Consider the following 22,488-nt stretch of genomic DNA (forward strand, 5'->3'; position numbering starts at 1 on the left):
TGGGTAACTGCCAAAGAGTAACCGCAAAAAAAAAAACATTTTTTCGCCCGTTTTTGCGTAGTGTGTAGCAAGAACGGGGAAGGTCGTCCAGAGGTCTCCGTGGGCTTAAATTGATCGTCATGAAAAATCTAGGTGAGCATAATTCGATTTTTCCAATATTTGTCCGACTTACCCCTACTTAAGGGGTGGAAACCACCCCTAAAACAAGAAACGTGAGAAAATGGTCGATCAATTCTTGGTAAAAATTGGCGGGAATTTGAATGGCAAGGAAGAGATCAGGGATGTTCTTCCAAATATGCTCAAGGTGAAAAACATCCCCCGCGTGGGGGTAAAACCACCCCTATTGCCGAAAACCGGCGGCAAATGATGTTCCCTTCATGAATTGCCTTTTTTGTGCCACTCTTCCTTATAAATCCAAATGATATGAAATACATGCCCCCATAATTCGTTCTTCTGTCGGATTCTGATCAGTTACCCCTCCTGAAGGGGTGGAGACCACCCCTAAAACAAGAAAACAGAAAAAATGGTCACCAAAATCTGGGTAAAAATTGGCGGAATTCCACATGGCAAGGGTAACATCAAGAATGCCCTCCTAAAAATGCTCAAGGTAAAAACACCCCCCGCGTAGGGGTAAAACCACCCCTATTGCCGATAGCAAACGAGGAATGATATCCACTTCATGAAGTACTTTGTTTCCCCCACTACCCGACAAATGATACGAAAGACGGGCCCCATAATTCGATCTTTTGTTTTACCCCCACGCGGGGGGTGGGTTTATCATGAGCATTTTTAGAAGGACATTCCTGACTTTACCCTTGCCATGTGAAATTCCCCCAATTTTACCAAGAATTTATCGATTATTTTCTCATTTTTCTTGTTTTAGAGGTGGTTTCCACCCCTTAAGTAGGGGTAAGTCGGGCAAATATTGGAGAAATCGAATTATGCTCACCTAGATTTTTCATGACGATCAATTTAAGCCCACGGAGACCTCTGTACAACCTTCCCCGTTCTTGCTACACACTACGCAAAAACGGGCGGATTTTGCGATCACTCTTTAACGTCATGGGCTCAGAAAATTCTTTCTGTATGTCAAGGTAAGTTAATCCTAAAGTGTTTTTGGGTAGTTTGGGTTTTTTGGGACACCATGTATATTGTATTGCATATTTTTTAAGATTAAAATTTTTAAGCCATCAGAGAACGTTGTTATACATTTAAGAATGAATTTTTGTCCGATACCACTCCAGATTAAAAGCAATTATTCTCCCAATTTGTATAATTTATTCAAATTTGCACGATTCGCATACAAACGAGACTTTAATGATTATTTCATTACGCTTTTATGTAAATTAGGCATATCTAAATTTAGTCCCTTGTGAGTAGTGACTGTTTTTCTTTCTTTTGACATTCCAGAACACTTTTACTTTAGGTAAAATATAATTTAATTAAGTTGTTTTTCGTACAAACTCCGACAAATTAGATAATCGAAATTAGATTGTTATCTATGATCCAAAACCATGTATTATCCACAGGATTCTTTTGCCTTTTCCATCGAAAAGTATAAAGTAAAGATAAGTATAGCAAAATCTCTTAAAAAAAATAATATACAATCAATTTTTAGAGCTTCTTCGAACTAAAAAAACAAGAAAGTAGCTCTTACATAATTAGGCAAACAAACAACTTGCCGCGGCTACACTACGCTACCAACCTTTTATTAATAATTACATATAATTAATAACAGCATTTTTTTCATCGATATAACGTGTGTGTTAATCGTACATGACACAGCTAAACGCTATCACGGCCTCCCCAGAACAAAATGCCGACCTCCATTGGCCAAAAACAATAACAGATGCAGCCTTCATTTTCGCAAGTTATTTTTCCATTATAAAAGCTAATTAAGGTGGTAGCTTATAATCATGGGTTGTGTGGTGGTGGGGATAGTTCGTTTCTATCTCTATCAATTAATTTTAGTACATAAAAGTTATCATTGAAAAACCATACGTGTAGGCGTAGATTAATTGTCGCTAATTATTATTACATTGATAAAATTTATAAAAATTGTGAAATTTTTAAGAAATAGTAATTTACCCGAACTTGAGCGAAAATCATTGTCGCAAAATATCGTCTCAAAATATAATAAGCAACACGCGAGGACATTATTCTAATTTTGAAATTCTGAAGCGTTTTACCATATTCAACATTCCATGCGACTTCTGAAGTGTCACTTGCTTGTATCTTTGAGATTAAATCCCCTGCCAGTGGCATGAGAGTCTTACAGGAAGTTCGAACGGTATTTACCGTGCCTAATCGACGTTAAAAAACTGATACAGATCGTTTGGACATTTGCATAAATATTTAATCTAATAATAAGCTATTACAGTCAAGTTAATGACGGGTACACCTTTAGGAACATCGAATCACGACGGAATCTAGCTTGAATACTTGCTTGAGTGTACTTTTGGTTGTAGTTTCAGTACCACACTGGTTGTAACAGATACCTGAAGCAGCAATTCTTTAATTGGCATAATTGGTCTTTTTATTTTGGGAAATTTGAAAGCAGTGGATTTTTCAAGAATGAATAAGACCTTTCGTTTTCAAGCCTTTCTTTTGGCAGTTCAGTTTGCAGTATAAGTTTTTAATTTTGACCAAATAATTCCTTGATATTTCCCGGTTTTTAGGTAAATTTATACAATTCAGTTTACGAAAGCATAACTTCTATATACTCGTACACTTAGCAAAAAAAAATAAGGAAGCAGGAACATTTTTAAATTTTTTAGTGATTTTTGAAAGGATGTAACTTTGTGAATAATGGTAGTATTGAGAAAAAAGAAAAGCTTCTTGTAACTTGAAGATTCTAGTTTTGAAATCTTGAGATGAATAACTTTTTGAACATCACTCGACACAATCGAAAGAGAGGCAAAAATTTTATAATTTTTTTTCAAAACTGCCCATAGGCTCAGAAAAATAAGTTTTTTCTGGCTTAATCAATGCCAGAGTCATTTAGCTTGATTCCTTAGTTTCAATACGATTTCTTTTATTTTCTGTACTATTTTTTCTCATTGAGTGAAAAGTCACCTTTTTTTATCATTAACTAATGATGGTACAGCGAACGGAAGGCTGGTTTTGGAAACTTGAATCAATCGTCTTCAAGGAACTTTTGGTATGTTTGAGAAAAAAAATTGTTTTATACTCAGTATTAATTCGAAAAAGTGCAAAAGAATGACTTTTTCTGCTGTTTTGAAAAATCAACGACTACTTTGCAAATATTGCGAAAAGTACCAATGTTTGTTGTTTTTTTTTTCACTCAATACATACCCATGAGGTCTGTAAATTTTGGAATTGATCAATAGAACTGTTTTCCTTTCCTGAATCGTCAAAATTTTATAAAAAATTACAGGAGCAGGTTTATTGCTCTTTAAATATCAATTTAAGATGAAAAAAAAATGTGCGTTATTTTTCTCACAAATTCACGTTAAATACTCGTCAAAAATAGAAAAAAATTCAACATCTTGAAAAATAAATCAAATATTTCAAAAATTATGTAATGGCTGTTATTAAATTTGCATGAAATAGGGACATTTTTATTTATGGTTAAAAAGACTTTTTCTTCTAATATTTTTTTAATATAAGTTCTAGAGAAAAAAACACAATTTATTGTTTAACGAGTTCAATTTAAAAATAAAGACTAAAAAAAATAATTGAAAGAAAAACATATTTTTTTTAATATTGACAAGTTAGATATGGAAATTTAAATACATAACTGAAAACAATTAGAATTTAGCCAAAAAATCCCAATGCTTTAAAAAATGTGTTATTTTTAATGATTAAAATTAAGTGTTTCTAAATTTCACAGTATATTTAGTTTAAGTTTACTCAAGCACACAAATATTATTATAAACATATTTTGTTTTCTAAAATCTTATAAAAAATTTTCCCACATAGTGTCAACTTTTAAACAGATTTTATATTATAATTATACAGGGTGAACCAAATTTGATTGTTACTACAAGGATCTCACTAATTATTAAAGAAATTACAACATTCTATTGAAAAATGAAAAAAAAATATTTCCTTTTTGATTTTTATTAAAAGAAAAATGCTCTTTTTTAAATTTATCTGTAACTTTTTTAGTGTGACTGAAGAAATTCTTGATCCATTCTGATATAAAATTTTTTATTAGCAGTTTTGAGAAAATAACTTAATTGTTTCGTAAGGATGTCATATTCGACTTTATTCAAAAAAATAATTATTGTTAGTGCAATATGGTTCGAGAATTGTTTCAGTTGGACTGCGAATAACGGAGTTGCAGCAAATTTTTAAAAGAGAATTTTTTTCTGAACAAAATCCAAATTAATAGGAATTGAATTGCTGCAGAGCTACTCTTGTTTTTGTATGCATACGAAAGTGAGTTTTTCGATTTTCACTATGTCTGTCGTTCAGCAAAGAATTTGCATTAAATTTTATTTGCGGAATGAATATTCTGCCGCGGAAACGTTGAGGATGTTACAGAAGGAGAGGATGTTTTTGGACAACAGGATATTTGGTAGTACGTTGATAGGGCATTACTTTGATCATTTAATTTTTTTGTATACATATCTAATATATATGAAAATTCTCTGATATTTCCTTGAAATTCCCTGATAATTCTTTATAAATTACAGTTCGTCTCGGATAAATACAGTGTTTTTATAGAATTTATAGCCACCTCTAATTCAGATGTAGACCATCTGGTCATTGCAACTATGTTCTGCATTACACAGTAACAGTACACTACGATGTATACCTTGATACATTCAAATTGGCTTTATTCCATGTTGCACCCAAGTTTTACCGCTTACACCTCATATCGCTTACGCCTAATCTGCAGATAAATACAATTACAAAGGTGTTAACTACCGCAATCCCAGCAACAACCTCATCGGTAATTAATGCGATATTATCAAAGCTAATTAGTTTGTCGTACTTACTCCCCGTCAAATAATTTTATATTGTTGCTTATCGGGAGAGCTACGAGTGCTGCTTTACTTAATTTACGACTTGTACGATTTATTAGTTGACACGTGAGATTTATTAGAACCAGATACTGTATAATTAATCGACTTGTGGTGATAAATTTGTTATAGGAAGTGATTTTTTTAGCAACACTGCATTTCTACATTGTATTTGGCTGCAAAGGAAGCAAAAAATCATTGTTATCCGACTTATTCTGATCGTGTACACTAATACGTCTGAACCTGTGTTGCTGTGAACTTACCTGTGTTTTTTGTGCAAGCAAAGTAACTAAAAATCATACAACATCCACTTTTTTAACGTGGTATGTTTATTCAATTACCTCAGTCGTTTTTAGGCGGTTCCTCGACTCTCTTCTATTGTGCCCCGTAATTCTTTAATATGTAGACGAGAAAAAACCGTCGCGGTTTTATTGAACCGTCAAGTTTTGCGCAAAAAATAATTAAAAATTAGTCCGGAGCGCATCAAAAACCCAGATCGTTTAAACAACCTTAATTTTTTACCGCCCGCCGAGATTGCCAAGTCAGGGACTGAAATTGTGTTTCGAATTTCGAAAATGAAGCGGAACGGAACCGGCAGAGGCGTCCTGGAAAGAACCAAGCACTGTTTTATTTACTAGAATCCAAGGAATGAGCTGTTAAATTAATGTACTTCTTTTAATTTGCAAAATTGCTGTGGTTTTATGTCAAGATTATAGATTTTATACAACTGTCAAACAAGTGCTACAACAAATCATTTCTCCAGAGAAATATATTTTTTTATCCTCCAATATTGAATAGAATTCAGATAGACTGCATTTATTGTAATCGCAATATCTTCATAAAAGTTTAAAATTTGCAATAGAAAATCTGTTAAACCTCTGTAAATGTAAAATGGAACTTTCTACTACAATCAAAATTAATAACCAACAACTAAAATCGCTCCTATTTGTCGGAACTGCCAAAACCGTCCGCAAACATCTCATCAGACTTTTTCAATTTTTTAAACTTCTTAATTAATTTTTTGCTTCGAAATTTAATTATACCCGCATGGGAATTTCTGCGCGGTCTCCAGATATCGCAAAACTCGCCTAGACTGGAAACAGCATAGCAAAAACTCTTCAGCCTTTTTTATATTCTGCGAAAAAGGAAAGACCAAATTAGCCATACCGTTACCGATCGCGATATTTTTTACCCACCGTTCTTATTGTACCTCCTGAAGGGAACTAAAATTAACGATGTATACGGTTCGCAATTTTTCATTGGTCGGGACCACCACGAAACCCATAATTATGCTATTGCCATTAAAACCACGGGTAGGTATAATTAAACTTGTGTATTGTTAAATATAGTTCATTTGAGCTTTACAATTCTTGTCGAAAATAATAATATTTTCAAATAACGCAAAAATTATTCTTCAAATAAGCGTGATCGGGGAAGTGAATATGTAATATAGATTTTTGAAAGGATGTTAATATAACTTGGGAATATTGTTAACTGGTCGAAAGTTTCTCACTAAGACATCTCAACACGTCTTTTCTCACTAAGACATCTCAACACGTTCAGAAAATGTGCATTCTATGTTTTCCTCCTACTCCTAACTTGTAACTTGCTGTACGCCAGATTTATAGTCTTTCCTTTACATTTGATATTACAAGTAACAAGGAAATCTAAAGTCAATTTATTCAGTCTATCCAGCTGTAAGCTACGTATAGACATCAGTTACATTCACCGTAGTTCATTCCTCATTGATTTTTTACAGTCTCTTTTTCCTACAGGGCGGAACTAAAATCTTCTCTTTATGAGATATTTGTACTATAATCACATTTAAATATATGCTAATGCAATGATTGTACTTAAGGCTAAGTCATCGTATAAAATTTGGTGAAAATATCGCTTCGTGCAAAGGATAAGTGAACAAAATTTCCGGTTAGTCACCGTAATGTATGACTTCCAAGAATGTGTTGAAACTAAGTGCATAAAATGACACAAACGTTTAAAAAAATATTTACATTGGACTTTGTAGTCGGCAGTGAAGTTTATTTTATCCAATTCTCTTTCTAATAATATTTATTCATCTGTCTTATATCAAGCCGTATCTAATCTGAAACAAACTGTTTTAAAATAAAACGTTTCAGATTTGTTTCATGTAAAACATGTTGTCACAATGTTTTGCATGATAGTTTTTTTTAAACATCGTCCTGTCCAAAGTCAAAACGTACCATGAAATTAACAAAATATGACTATAATCACGCAACACCCATTATCATCATTATCTAATTTCAAGTGCGTGAAAAAGCCCTACGAAGATTTTAATACGCGACCACTTTGTCCGAAACGTTCAATAATTGATTTAAAAATGCCAAAGGCCCTGCGTACGAGGCAATTAAAATATCTGAGCGTTTTTTTGCAGGAACTTTTGGAGCAGCTATTCAAGCTATTCGACCAGGACAGAGATCAGTGTTTACCTCAGGAGAACTGGATTGAATTCCTAAAGCAGCGATTAACGTGAGTGGTTTATGTATGATATGCCTTCAATATAACTAACTATAGGGCGTTTTTTATGTTGTTCAATTATTTTTTCAGGGATGAAAAGCAAATAGACTTTGCGGAGCAACTGGAGAGCGTGGCGTTTTGTCTATGCGGTGAAAAACCGATATATTTAGAACAATTTTACCAAATATTCAATGCTAAGGGCGTAAGTACTACAGTATATACAGGATGTGCTAGAAATAGGAAACAAAATTTTACCCTAGCAAAAGTTGTTGTTTTCGACAAGTGGTTAAATTTTTGGAATTTATTTCTGCTTATGCTTTTCTAAAATTATCGCTAAACAGTCAGTTTTACATTTATATACATACATTTTTCTTGATATTTTAAAAATGTAGAGGGATTGCGTACTAATCTATCTTTTTGCAGATAGTAGATAAATTATTTAGACTAATCGATCAAGATAATTCTGGGGTAGTCACGTCAGAGAAGATAATGGAGTTTCTAGCATCAATATCCAACACCAGGTGAGTGCTATGCCATAAAAACAACAACAAGAAGGATAAAGTGATGTTCAGAACAGAATATTTCAATTATGATAATACCTCGAGAGGTATTTCTGCGAGATGAGTTACCGGCCTATTACTATCATGTCATTACATCACTGAATGCTCAGCTTTGACATATTAAGTTATTCTGATGCATTGTATGCACATAAATTATAGACTTCGTGTTGTATGTTACATTATAATAATATAAATAGTATTTAGATGTAGAATTAAACAAAAATCGCGTTATTTTTTATTTAGACCAAGAACTGGATTCGATAAAGGTAGTTTGGACCGACTGGAACAGCTCTTCAGACAGACCGTGGGGAATGAAAAAGAAATACGCAAAGAAGACTTCAAGAAAATTGTTATCTCAAAAAATGTAAGTTAATAAGAATCTGGAGGAATATTCCCTTCTTGCCGTTTCTCAAATTCCTATGATAACTTATGTACAACACTTTTTAGCCCTTTTTCACAGACAGGGTATTCCAAATCTTCGACAAAGACAACTCGGGTTCCATATCCCTACAAGAATTCTTGGACGCGATGCACCAGTTCGCTGGTCAGTCGCCGGACGACAAAATCAAGTTCCTCTTCAAAGTGTACGACTTGGACGGTAATTTTTTCCAGCTTTTTTTGCTTAAAAGCGTCTAAAACAATCTTAACGTACAGGTGATGGTCTGATTCAGCACAAGGAACTACAGCACGTTATGAGGGCCTGTATGGAGGAAAACGGGATGAAATTCAGTGAGGAGCAGATAGTTGATTTGACGGTAGCCATGTTCGAAGACGCCGATACCAATAATAGAGGCGCCATTACCTACGAGGCTCTCAAGAATCAGCTTGAGAAGCATGGAGGTCTTCTAGAAAATTTAACTATAAGGTAAGTTATGTTTTGGTGTCATTGATAACATCCTCATAGTGAGTATCTCCGGCAATCCTAAAATGTTAGGTAATTATTGAAATCCGAATTTCCCTTTCAGCATTGATCGATGGCTGGTACCACCAAAACCGAAAGCACCCCCTACCTCCATCATAGGAAGGATCATGTCCTATCGCCCTTACCAACTCACGCTGCCCTACGTGAAGAACAACTACGTTTATCTAATATTCTTGTGTTTTTTCCTGATAGTCAACGCGTCGCTGTTCATTTCTAGGGCGGTAGAGTACAGGAATTCGAACTGGTACACGATATTCGCCAGAGCGTGTGGTAAGTACAAACAACGCAATTTTTTCAAAGTGTAACGTTCTTACAATCATTTATTCCCATGCTGCTGTTTGGACACCGTAAGAAGTAACTAAATAAACGACTTCAACGATATTTAACGGTAATTCTTTTCAGGACAGTGTCTGAACTTTAACTGTATGTTCATCCTGGTCCTGATGCTGCGGCAGTGCATAACGTTTCTAAGGACCAGGGGGTTCAGTTCCGTCTTACCTCTCGACCAACACATTTACTTCCACAAGCTGACCGGTATGTTCATTTTCGGCTACAGCTTTCTACACACCGTGATGCACGTGTGCAACTTCAGTAAGTGATTTGTGAGTTGAGCAAAATGTTTTAAGGAAATGAAACAATGTTTTGCAGGTCTTGTCATCGTGAATGACCCTATGCTTAACGCCAAGAACTTCACGACGACCGAGTGGTTGTTAACCAGCAAACCGGGGTTGTTCGGGCTGATCGGGGGCTTGGCGAACCCCACGGGTGTTGCCCTTTTCGTGATACTCTGTGTCATGTTCGTTTGCTCGCAAGCGTTTGTTCGACGAGGCGGTTGCTTTGAGGTACCAGTAAAGTCGTGTTTATCTTTGATTGTTCCACTTGACAAATCCACTTTTAGATCTTCTACTACACCCATCTGATGTACGTGCCGTTTTGGATTCTTCTAATTCTGCATGGTCCGAACTTTTGGAAATGGTTCATCATCCCGGGGGTAGCTTATGGTTTGGAGAGGGCCTACAGGTCGACTTTCATAGTGACCGAACGAGGCAAGACTTACATCAGTTCCGGGTTGCTCCTGCCGTCTAAAGTCACGCATTTGGTCATAAAGAGACCCATCCAGTTCGATTTCCATCCGGGTGATTACGTTTTCGTTAACATACCGGCTATAGCCAAGTACGAGTGGCATCCTTTCACCATCAGCAGCGCTCCCGAACAAGAAGGTAAGTTGAGGGATACTTGGCAACTTGGAACAAACATTAACTATTTCAGATTACATGTGGTTGCACATCAGGGCGGTTGGTCAATGGACCAACAGGCTCTACGAGTACTTCGAGAAAGAACAAGAAAAACTCCACAACGGCGAGATATCGCCCTTAACCTCGCCCCCGAAGAAAAGGCTGTCCAACGGAAGCATAGAGAACAACAACCAGAGCCCATTGAAGAAGCTCCAGGCCACCATCACCAGGACCCTTTCGAATAGAGACGCGAACAAGAAGCCGGTGGTTCAACTGGTGGGATTTTCCAATGAGAACTTCAGGAACGACGAAGCAGACCGTCCCACGGCAGTCAGCGAAACGGACTTGACGGCGAAGGCTTCGTGCAGTTCCTCAGGTTCATGCCCCTTTCCAATATTAAAGACGATTTTCAGTCTGAAAGCCTTTTTTTTAGACTTACCACATTCCAGACCGACGAAGCTAGCGCTGACGCCGGAAAACAAGTTTCGCAGGTTGCTCTTCACCAACAAGGCGCCGTTGGAAAAGTCGCTTTCCATGCCCGACATGCAAACCAAGGCGAAGAAACGGGAGAGGATGCTCGTGTAAGTAAATTAATGTAATTATTTGTGGAAGCGTAAGTCGTATGTTTGTAGTTTGCGCGAGTATATGAGATCGGAGTCGGAGAAGAGCTTCAATGAATGCCAGATGAAGAGAGCCAGGTTCAAATCGCTGGGCTTGGCGTATCTGAGTCCTCAGAACAAGAGTTTGGCCCAAAGCTTCCGGTACATGAGGAACAAGCCGACTATAATAGCGTTCAAGACGCCCAGTCTGGAGAATTGCGAGCAGAGGGAGTCCAGCCATTCGCTTGGTACGTTTGCAATGACAAAGTCGATGGTGACCTTGGATTTGACCTTCACAAGGTGCAAGGTCAAACTAAGGTCAAGTTAGTAACAAATGGAATACACTATTTTTGTGTCAGCACCGACCAAATTTTATGTCGAGATCTGGGATCAAAGAATTTTTCAAAGATGACCTTGCGGGTTATTTCAAGGTCAAAGTCATTTTTCATAATAAATAATGGATATAACAGTAATCGAATTTAATAAACGTATTCAACTAAAACTATTAGTATGATTTTGATATTAATTTTGAAATTTAACCCTACAAGTATTACTTGAAACATTTTTGTCAAGTTATTCGGAGAGAAAAGAGATTGACACACAATTTTCCGATCCCATATTCGGACGCTCTATTGCTTGCTGACAACAAAAATAGGGTGTCACATAATATTTTCAAGTTAACCTTGGTTTGCCCTTGAATCTGAAGGTCAAGGTCAAATTAAAGGTCACCAGCTTATTGGTTTCTTGATATCTGAGGATTCCGGTTTTTTTATGATATACTGTATATAAACTCTGCAAAAAAATTAAAGGAGCAGTTTTTTATGATTTTTGAAAGGCTGTAACTTTGTAAATAATGGTCGCATAGAGAAAAAAAAGAAACTTCTTCAAGATTGAGGGTTCTAGTTTTGAAATCTTGTGATGAAAAATTTTTTTCGGCGCAATCAAAGGAGATAATGCAAGGCAAAAATTTTACAATTTTTTTTTATTTCAAAACTGCTTATGGGCTCAGAAAAAAATTTCTGGTGGTATCCAAAACCTTTAATTTAGAGAACTTTGCATCTAGGTCGGCAGATCAGCTCCTTGAGCTTCACGTTGAGTCCGGAAAGGCAAGCTGAGGAGGGTTTGCTGGGTATCCAGGAAGCCTCGTCGTCTCCAAAGGCGAGCCCCATAAAGGCGGTGAATTACCCCGTGGGGAAACCTCTCGAGGTAGGTTATACGAGTACTTTTGCATTTTTAAATGTTTATAACGTTTTGGTCAGTAGCCAATCATTGAAAAAGTCATCCCTCACCACAACCAATGCGAATTGGTCGAAGACGTCAATATAAAGTTCTCGAACTGTGAAGGGACAGAGGTGAAAGTCAGATCAGTGTTGTTTTATTTACGTCAGTTGTAACATGTAACAGGAATGTTTCATTTTAATGTCTAAATGTACGGGGTGATTTATTGAAACCTGGGAATATTTTATTTTCGATTTGTGTCTTAATTCTCAGTAATTGGGAAGAATCATGTAGACACTCGCCAATGGTTTTTTAATTAAGAGGACTCTATAGCAAATTGCCAACGATCAATACATTTTTATAGATTTTATTACAGTTTGTCTAAATATGTATTAACGCACAAATAACAGACTTTCCTCCACTCTAACGCAGATTTTCTATAAAATGGACTTAGTTTTAAACTCAAATTACTTTTTGTTGTAAAAAAATTTGTAATTTGTCAACAAGCGATATCGTAAATTACAAATTTCTTTACACCAAAAAGTAATTTGAGTCTCAAATTAACTCCATTTTACAGAAAATCTGCTTTAGAATGGAGGAAAGTCTGTTATTTGTGCATTGATTCATATTTAGACAAACTGTATAATAAAATCTATAAAAATGTATTACTGGTTGCCTATTTGTTATAGAGCCTTCTTAATTTAGTTCAATAACTTGGCTGGTAAATATAAACAATTAAATAAGGTTGTTGTGATAAAAACATGTAACAAAGGAAACTTTGGCTTCTTAAGAATATTGTGATTAAATAATATATGGTCATGGTATAGAAAATTTTGCATGAAAACCACCAATAAGAACTTGTAGCTCGCATATAATGGACAAATCTTAGGAATCTATTTTTATAATGTGCCTCTTTGTTACTTATGGTGTGCCCCTTAAATTTGGGTTGACTGATCAATACATATAAGGTCTTGAAGTGTGCATTTAGGCAAGACCTTTCGGGTAAAATGTAGCCCTCTGAAAAATACTATATGGCGCATCAAATATGGCGTCCAAAAATGACTTGTCATGGCGTAACCTAATTGGACAAGCACACCTTCTCATCGATTTTCGGGGTTTTGAAATATATATGCCTCACAACTTAATAGATGGGGGAAAAGCGATATCCGCAAGGTACAAAAACTATGTAAATATTTAGTGAGCGATTTTTTCAGGATAGTTGATGAGCAAGTCCATCTGTGGCTCAAAAATGGGTTAAAAAGAGCTTGTGTCCGCCATCTTGGATCCGCCATTTTGAATTTTGAAATGTCGATGCTAACGTAGGGTTCAGAGACCCCAAATACCCTCAGCCGGTATTTTAAATTGTCTCAAAATATTCGCTGCGGCAAAGTGGTTCAAATGGTGATAATAATATCCACCATTTTAGATCCGCCATTTTGGAATATCGAATCTTAATGGTGGATTCTTAATTAGTGGTCTTAGAATCACTATTAGACACAATTTTGTTGCATATTTTACAAATTTGAAATTTTACAATCGTTTTTATTTAATATGTCATTTTCGAAAGCCTTATTTGATGCGCCACATTGTATTTTTCAGAGGGGCACATTTTTTCCAAAAGGTCTTGCCTAGACGAACATTTTAAGACCTGATCCGTCTTAATAATCAGTCGAGCCAAATTTTGTGAGCACTTGTGATCCGGTCGACATGAAATGTCCCATATATTTTTTTTGTGTAGTTCTTTTTGCCTCTTCTATTAACATTAAATCACCCTGTATATCTATTTTACTGCCTCTGCATAATTTAACCAAAACCAAATATTAATTAGATGTTATTTCTTACTATAATTTAACAAAACTAAGTAATCTTAAATGTGTGCATATATTGAACAGCCGTACAGTTTATTGTATAGAAACACAAGGTGTTCAAGAAAGACCCGAACCTCCCCGATAACTTTTCAAGATTAATTTTGGATAAAAAAAAATTTTTAACTGGTGTGACTTGGTTTATTAAAAACAATATTTACACATTTACGATTTACTTCATATATTAAATGTTGTTTCTTCATCCAGATCTAATTTTTTTTATTACTTACTGAGAATAATCAAATTAAATCGTCAGATGGCGATGCTTAGAGAAAAAATTCACTCAGCATTACGGCGTTAAGTCCTAACATGTGATTTAGAGTTAAAGACCGCTTTCCTAACCAGACTTTGACCTGCGTTTACAGATATATCTGGACGGGCCCTACGGAGCACCGTCCAGCCACATATTCCGGGCGCAACACGCCGTGCTCATAGCCACCGGAATCGGAGTAACACCGTTCGCCTCCATTTTACAGTCCATAATGCACCGGTACTGGAAAGCGAGACACACCTGTCCCAGATGCAAGTTTTCCTGGGCCAGCGAAATACCAGCCACCATCATGAACCTCAGGAAGGTAAAATATTTGCTACTTTCGAGTTCTCGTCACTAATGTCTGTTTAGGTGGACTTCTTCTGGATCAACAGGGACCAGAGGTCTTTCGAGTGGTTCGTCAACCTGCTGTCTCAGTTGGAGATCGAGCAGGCCGAGCTTGGCGGGGCCATGGAGAGGTTCCTGGAGATGCACATGTATATAACCAGCGCCCTGCAGAAAACGGACATGAAAGCTGTCGGGCTTCAGCTGGCACTGGATCTGTTACATGAAAAGGTAAAAAGGGGTAATTTTTACCATTTCTCGTTTTTTTTTCAGTTCCCAGCTTAGGCGTTTCCTTTCGTGTCATGTACGTGCAACTACTCTTTGAAGTAATATTTATGTTTTCAGGAAAAACGGGACCTGATAACAGGTCTAAAGACCCGCACCAACGCGGGCCGCCCGAACTGGGACAAAGTATTCAAGCACATCTCGGATCAAAAGAAAGGTAAGGTAACGATATTCTATTGCGGTCCTCCTCATTTAGCAAGAATATTGCGTATGAAAAGTGACCTGTACGGCTTTAGTTTCCGGAAAGAAACGTTCTAGTATGCGCTCTCTGTGTTTATATTGTATAGTATTTATTTTCCCCAAGTAGATATTTATTTTTATTTGTACTATAGTGTAATTATAGCGTAAAATACTTCTAGTTTCTTTTTTAAATAACGTCTTAGTGCTGTAGTCTATTTTTTTATGTATATATTTTAGCACCCTCTTAGCTGTACACTGTTTCAGTCTCGGACCCACTTATATTTTATTTTAACCACTTCTTTATGTAACTGAAAATAGTTTCGCGGTTATGGTATTTCATTTCAAGCTATTATTAACCGAAGTATGATTTTCTATGTAGGATTTTATTAAATAAATATTGTTACTTAACGTTTGTTTTATTTTTTGATCTCCTTATTTGTTCCCTTAGTATTGATGCATACGCTAGGAAGAGAGAAATAAAAAGACAAATTTCTTATGCAAAGAAAGACATAAAAAAACAGGAAGAGAAGAATGTTTCCAATTAGTGTTAACGTTTTATTTTGTTTGGTGAGTATTCCCCAAAGAAAACACAAATAAAACTCATTTCACACTGTCGTCAAATTAATACATTTTAAATTTTATTACTCGAATTGGATGTTAAATAATTCCGGATTAAATATAAATAAAGATACAACTGAACCACAAAATCATAGATTTGACAGAGAAAAAGGAACCAAATTTATGCTTCATCTCACTTTATGAATGAAAAAATAGAAAGTTTCCGGTAATATTCTACAAGTTAATCTTAAAACCACAGTTCCGGCATGAAGCCGTTTGATGGCGCTATAGCATGAACTTTTCAAAACACTCATAGGATCCATCTGTATTTTTTCTCTATGGTACTTGCTTATCAAGTGCAACTAACTTCATTTTGCATCATAGATCTATAAACTATGGACTAGCCCTAGAAAGAGAGGTCAATCGCGCTGATGTGTGCAAGGCAGATGAAGCTAGTGCAGGCAAATACCGGTGAAACAAATAACGGTACAAAAAAAACGTAAAAAAGCCTTCGAGTAAAAGATTTCTTAAATTTCTGTGTGTGATTTAGTGTATATCAAATATTAGTGAAAACTAAATATAGTGTAATTGTGTTCAGCGATCAGTTGTGTCATAGTTGCGTAAAGAGATGTTTAAGTGGAGAAAAATTTAAATTTTATAGGTAAGAGAGACGATACCAACATGTTTATAGTTTCTGAAAATAATTATCCAGTTGTTGATGACAACTTATTAGTTTATATTTTTTTCGCATCCTCAAAATAAGATGTCATTTTAACGTCAAAATTTTGCCCCCTTGCATGTGTCACTCTTCGAATTATTTTTTAACATCAAACTGAATATAAATAAACAGTTTCAACCGAATTGTGCTTATAATGTGCTTTAGCAAAAATTCTCTTTAAATAAAATGTCAAACAAACATATAGTTTCATTTTATGCAGTTTTGCAAAGCAAGTAAATATGAACTATTTAAAACAACTACGTCAGAAGAGCTTGCAGTAATTTTAACTGATCGAGCTTACGGTATGAGGAAATTAAATGGAGAAATACATAAACAAGGCATTATAAAAACTATTTGAAAAATTGTAACCATGAATATTTTTTTAAATATGTGTAGAATATTTAATTTTAAATTTCTAATTATTAGATTCATCCTACAATACCGCCAACTTATACAGAAATTTCATATAAAATGGTGCTTATGCTCTTATTATTCACAATATTAATTAATTAAAATACGGTAAGGAATCGTGTATGGCTAGCTGATTGGTTGAAGTGTAGCGCGTCATAGTTGAAGTTCTGTCAACGAAGCATTAGCCTACAGTAGTTGTATCTCTCTCTCGCAAAATGACGGTTGGGCGAGTCCAGTAGTTTATAAGGTCTATGATTAGAAGGTTTGCACTATTTTATGTTTTATCTCACTTCATTATGAATGTTGAAAAAATAGAAAATCGAGCATTAACACAGTCTCCGATAATAGCTCCATCTATAATTTTTTCTACACATTAATGTTTAAAACGATAGTTCTAGCGGGAAGCCCCTTGATGGCGCTGTAGCAGAACTTCTCAAAATACTCATGGCGCATCTGTATGTTTTCTCTATGGTAAATTCACACTTCACACATAGGCCACACGTAATACGTTGGCGTTATGATTTTTTCATAAGCAACGAGCAACTAACTTCATTTTGCATCTGAAATAAAGTTAGGTTATGCATGGATGAGCTTATGGCTTTGAGTAATAATCTTTTGAAACTCTCAACTGCCACGGCGTCTACGGTGTGGAGAGGGTAAGCTGTTGTAATAGCATAAACATTTGTAAATTAATTTTTTTGAATGGAATTATTACATAAAAATGTTCTAGATTCGCTACGATGGCAACAAACTGTAAAACACCGCGTTTAATAAGGAAAATAGGAACACACAACGGTGTTTTTCACTGCGATGAAGCGCTGGCGTGCTACATGTTGAAACAGCTACCTGATTACAGGGATGCTCAGATAATACGAACCAGAGATCCAAGCGTAAGCTTTTTTAACATTATTTGGTGTATTGACTAAAGTTCTTCAGATTTTAGAACAATGTGATGTAGTAGTGGACGTTGGGGGAGAATATAACCCGAAGACACACCGTTACGATCACCACCAAAGAGGTTTCGAACACAGCTTAAGCACCGTCCGACCTGACTTGACCAAAAATAAACACATCAAGTAAGAATTTACTACTTAAGTAGTTTATTTCTGTCACAATTAAATTGTATAACGTTTTTAGGTTAAGTTCGGCTGGTCTAGTGTATGCACATTTCGGTTTGGAGGTGTTATCGTCTATATTGAATGACGAAACTCGTGCTACCACAAGTGAATGCTTACGTTGCGTGTACCTGTTTATTTACGAGGGTTTTGTAGAGGAACTGGATGCCATCGACAACGGAATCCCCATGTATAGCGAAGGTAAACCCAGGTACAAAATAAGTACGCATTTGAGTGCAAGAGTTCACAGATTGAACCCGGAGTGGAACGCTGAAAATCCCGAATCTACCGACGAGTTATTCTACAAGGCGATGGATTTAGTCGGCAGTGAATTTAAGGAGAGGGTTTTAGAAGTGAGTGCAGTGAGTACAAAAACTTTTTAGACGTTTTGTAGTAATTTCTTCACTTTGTTTTTTAGGCTGCGAACATTTGGTGGCCCGCTAGGGAAATCGTGAGAAAAGCCATAGAAACGAGGACGCAGGTGCATAAGTCCGGGGAAATAATACTGCTCACGGAGAGGTGTCCGTGGAAGGATCACCTGCAGTCGTTGGAGGAGGAGATGGGGATCTCGGGGGAAATAAAATTCTGCATATTTCACGACAAGGGCGATTCATGGAGGGTGCAGGGCATCCCCATTCAACCCGATAGCTTCATATGCAGGTAGGTCGTGATCTTTAATTGTGATAAATTTTTTTATTTACGGTTTATTAACATTTAAAGCTTAATCGAAAATAATTCTTGTGAACATACTAAAAATTTACTATTTGTCACTGCATTTTTTTGTGTTTACGTCATATCATGTATACTGAGTGTTTGGAAACTACAAACAAAAAATTTGAATGTGGTTGTGCTCAAAAGAATAAAGATACAAGTTCTTATTACACTTTTTCTTAAACTCGGTGCTAGTGGATGTTAAAATAAGCTAACATAACCTCACAAAAAAAATAATTGTGACGTAACTTTTTTTGTCAGTCAAGCAATTTTTTTTAAGATTGAATATCAACGATAAAAAAAATCATTAAAATTCTGAAGTTTTGAAGTGATTAAATAGCTCTTGATTATTATAAAATTAATTATGTTAGGTTAGGGTTTTTCAAAAATGTAAATATTTATTTAAGATGAAAAATGAAAGGGTTGTTATAGTAATTGGCTCAAATAACAAATATTTATTTAAATTTGGCCAACTTTTAGTAACAAACAGCATTTTAATAATAAAATCGTCGAAATTCTGTCGCCGTAAAACATGTGAATAGATTTAAAATTCCTCTATTTTGTCATTGATTTATAAAGAATTGGCTCTAGTAATCGTTAGATGGCGCTAGTATTGCTACATATTGCTTTATAGTAAGTTTTGTCAAACAGCACCGATTTTCATAAAAATTTGAATTTAGGTTCTACTTATCTTCTACTTCAAAGTTGACCTTGAACCGGGGGTTGCTTTTACCTTGGAGGTGGATGCCACCCCCTTGTCAGGGGTGAAAAATGTTTTATTGAAAATGACTCCAGGAATGTATATATTGACTAATTCTAAGTAACTTTTGTTCTATAAAGTTTTTTCGACTTATTCGCGAGTGAAAGTATAAATTTTTTAACAAAAAAAAAACATTTTTTCAGACGGTTTTTCGGGAATAACTCAAAAAGTAAATATTTTATCAAAAAAATCATTCCTATAAGAAATGTAGCTTATAAAAAAACAAAAAGAATGGTGTGTTTATGGTGTCTGTAGACCCAATAAAAGCGGAGTAATAGCTTGTTGAAGGTTGGTTCTTATTCGTCAAACGCCAAAATTGAAAGTTTGAACGTGAAATAACCAAAAACCATTTTTCAGGGAATACTCATAGAACCTTTTTTAAAATGCTTGAAAAAAACCTTTATATGTTCGTAAATAGAAACTTGTTCAAGTCCTTTCAGCTCAAACCCCTACAGAAATAAGGGCTGAAAGAAAATTTAACTTATTTGATCTTATAGCCCATGAAAAACCTACAAAATGATTTTTTGAAGGGCTTGGTAGCATACAAACTAAGCGAGTTATGGGTAAAAAACCAATCACATATTTTTGCACATATCAGAACACATATGAATACACATTAAGTATAGCTATATTAGGAATAGAATACAAAAGGAAGATGAGAATGAAGAGGATTTATTTTTGATTATTTGTTATTTGCAATAAAAAATATTTTGTTATAAAAATAAAAAAATTAAAAAAATCCATATAAAAACAAAATTCTTATTTTCCCTATTTTTGATTGTAAACTTTAATCAGTAGGGTTTTTTTTTTAAGGTTTGATAAAAAAAATACATTACATTTTAAATAATAAAAAGATTGTATTATATTTTGAACTACAAAAATTTTTTAACTATAATTGTTCGATTTTTTTTGCAAGGGGTGGTTTTTATAAGGATTGAAACTTATAAATAAATAATACAAAATTGAAACAGTAAAGAAATCTTAATTTAATATCACTATATGATTAAATTATTCCAAGTTGCTGAATAATATTTCTCAACATTATTTTTTAATTATTACTGTCATAGGGGTGGTTTTTAGGGATTGACAATTTTCAATTCAACATAATGACTTATTTAAGGATGATTTCACCTATTACAGGCTCGAATCTACAATTGTATAATTATTTTCGAATAGGGGTAGTTTTCATCCCTAGAAAATAAAAAGCTGTTTGGGAAAATTATACAGTAACGACATATTTTACCTTCAATGACTGGACTAATAACAGAAATTAAGTTTCATTGATTTGCTGAAACATGAAACATAATTTTTTTTTATTATTAAATACAAGTACAATTATCAAATTACTACCAAACGATGAAAAATAGAATCATTGCAACGTGTACCACCTACCCATTAGTTTGAATACTTTTAGAAACTTTTATAATTTCCTAAAAAAATTAAGGAACAATTTAACAATTTTGTTAATTATTGAATGAGAATATAAATATTATCTGGTTTTGTAGAACATTTAGTTTTTAAATTCAATGTAAGAGGAAATTTCGTATAGGGAATTCTAAGACGTTCAATAATTTAATTAGGAATGTAAACATATTTTTAATAAAAAAAAACATTTATCAATGACCAAGATATATTTAAAAATTGGAAATTAAAAACATTTTTCTCGTATTTCCCAAAAAGATAAAGAAAAAGTGGTTTAGATGTCACAGATTCGATTTCCAAGAAAGTTAATTGGCGAAAACTGCATCCAAAATATCTTGATTAGTTTAAGAGATAGTGTTTTTCAATTTTGGCTGTTTACACGATGGTACCCTATAGCTTTGTTTGTGAATTCCGATCTTTTATAAATTGAGTTTTATTATTGTCTAAAAAGTTATAATAGCAACGAAAACTGTTGTTGAAAATAGGTCTTAAATACCTTCATTGCCTCTTTAATACGTTAATAGGGTTAAGGTAAATATTAAAATAAGTTTAATTTCTTTAATTTTTTAGAAAAGTGCCATAAAAACTTGAACCTTTATTTATGATCTAAATTTTTATAGTTTGAACTGTCATTGTTTTACATGGTGTTTTGTAGTAAACACTTTTCTGATCGAAATGAAAATGTCGCAGTTACCGTTTCATGGTAATTTTTTTTAGAGTGTTTCTGCACAAGGACTGGCGAGGCGTTAGGGACGAACAGCTCAGCAGCATCGCAGGCATTGAAGGCTGCATATTCTGCCACTCTACGGGTTTCATCGGTGGTAGTAAAACGAAAGCAGGTGCTCTCGAGATGGCCCTGAAGAGCTTGAAGGCTGCGTTGGTTGACAGGGAATAAATATGTTTGTGATTCCTTGAGTAATTTGGACAATTTCATAACCTTCGAATCTGAATATAGATAATTTTTTTGGAATTGCCCTAGAAAGAACATAATTGCTTTGTCACGTCTTAATTTTATTAAACGATAAGAACAATGCAATTTTTTATTGAATTTTTACACTTAAATCCAGAATGGTTGAATATGCCGCTCTAGAAATATTTTGTGCCGCTCTTTAGTACTGTTTATCACTACAGTTAGCTACACTGACACTAATGCTTTGTTGTCATTGGCTAGGATGGAGTAGAAAGTAATTTTGAGTAGATGGAAATTAGTTTTGATTGGTTTTATAGCACTGTGACATCAACCATTCTAGGTCACCCTGTATATTCCAATGAAACTCCCATTAATTACAACGCCATATTTTATTGTGCATACAATAATACAAGTATATACATATACACTTTTTAAACATACTTTTGGAAATATTTGGACAGAATTTAACAACAGATATTTTTTTCGAAAACGGTCAAACAGAACGATATAAACCAACGCAAGTAAACGGCAAGGGCGCAGGTCAGACGTTTTTTGAAAACGTCTTCGCCTGCGCCCTTTTTAGATTTTTATTGCATTTGTAATTCCAATGTACCAATAGATTGTCTATATTATAATGTGGTGACTTTTCGCCCGAAACTAACAATTTTTTCTTCAGTAGAAAATGCAATAAAAACGTCCCTTTATGAACACACTGTGCATGACCTTCGTCGAAAGATCTACAAATTTTATTGTATCCAAAAAAATATACGAGAAGATTTGAGCTACATATATTGACATTCGATTAAAGTTTTTTACATTTTCTTTTGATATAAAATGAGCACATCTGTATTTAAGACACCATAAATTCAAAAACGGTAGTTGATGGGTCGTTTTCACATCGTTAAATGGTGAGATATTTGGATTTTTACAACAAAATCAC

The 22,488-nt window shown here is 34.7% G+C and overlaps 2 protein-coding genes across 3 annotated transcripts in view; both read left to right on the plus strand.

Moving 5' to 3' along the window:
* Positions 1-15,317, plus strand: part of LOC108917310 (NADPH oxidase 5) — a 134,925-nt gene extending 119,608 nt beyond the window's left edge. The window contains exons 3-19 of the mRNA XM_018723850.1: positions 7,402-7,496; positions 7,575-7,686; positions 7,908-8,005; positions 8,288-8,408; positions 8,492-8,642; positions 8,699-8,909; positions 9,010-9,236; positions 9,369-9,557; positions 9,615-9,808; positions 9,865-10,186; positions 10,236-10,577; positions 10,635-10,782; positions 10,834-11,048; positions 11,864-12,006; positions 14,249-14,458; positions 14,506-14,709; positions 14,824-15,317. Of these exons, the coding sequence (XP_018579366.1) occupies positions 7,402-7,496; positions 7,575-7,686; positions 7,908-8,005; positions 8,288-8,408; positions 8,492-8,642; positions 8,699-8,909; positions 9,010-9,236; positions 9,369-9,557; positions 9,615-9,808; positions 9,865-10,186; positions 10,236-10,577; positions 10,635-10,782; positions 10,834-11,048; positions 11,864-12,006; positions 14,249-14,458; positions 14,506-14,709; positions 14,824-15,021 (3,180 nt within the window). The 3' untranslated portion in view covers positions 15,022-15,317. The remainder of the gene's footprint in view (positions 1-7,401; positions 7,497-7,574; positions 7,687-7,907; positions 8,006-8,287; positions 8,409-8,491; positions 8,643-8,698; positions 8,910-9,009; positions 9,237-9,368; positions 9,558-9,614; positions 9,809-9,864; positions 10,187-10,235; positions 10,578-10,634; positions 10,783-10,833; positions 11,049-11,863; positions 12,007-14,248; positions 14,459-14,505; positions 14,710-14,823) is intronic.
* Positions 15,318-17,176: 1,859 nt separating this feature from the next.
* On the plus strand, positions 17,177-21,669 carry LOC108917311 (UPF0160 protein). Of its 2 annotated transcripts, none has more exons than XM_018723851.1 (6): positions 17,177-17,286; positions 17,361-17,520; positions 17,567-17,706; positions 17,768-18,107; positions 18,164-18,405; positions 21,356-21,669. In XM_018723851.1, exons 1-6 carry the CDS (start codon positions 17,213-17,215, stop codon positions 21,531-21,533), a joined length of 1,134 nt encoding a protein of 377 aa, XP_018579367.1. In that variant the 5' UTR covers positions 17,177-17,212; the 3' UTR covers positions 21,534-21,669. The 2 variants fall into 2 exon arrangements, with proteins under 2 accessions (XP_018579367.1, XP_018579368.1); XM_018723852.1 differs by having other exon boundaries at positions 17,768-18,098.
* Positions 21,670-22,488: the final 819 nt, after the last annotated feature.

Source organism: Anoplophora glabripennis, unplaced genomic scaffold, assembly GCF_000390285.2.
Source record: "Anoplophora glabripennis isolate ALB-LARVAE unplaced genomic scaffold, Agla_2.0 scaffold22, whole genome shotgun sequence".
Taxonomy (NCBI): Eukaryota; Metazoa; Arthropoda; class Insecta; order Coleoptera; family Cerambycidae; genus Anoplophora; species Anoplophora glabripennis.

What these genes read in the sequence shown, in the direction of transcription:
- LOC108917311 (XM_018723851.1), top strand. Translation starts at nt 17,213, where the DNA reads ATGGATGAGCTTATGGCTTTGAGTAATAATCTTTTGAAACTCTCAACT. An exon ending in GGGTTTTAGAAGTGAGTGCA is followed by an intron (nt 18,108 to 18,163) that starts GTGAGTACAAAA and finishes TTTGTTTTTTAG; the next exon opens with GCTGCGAACATTTGGTGGCC. An exon ending in CCCGATAGCTTCATATGCAG is followed by an intron (nt 18,406 to 21,355) that starts GTAGGTCGTGAT and finishes AATTTTTTTTAG; the next exon opens with AGTGTTTCTGCACAAGGACT.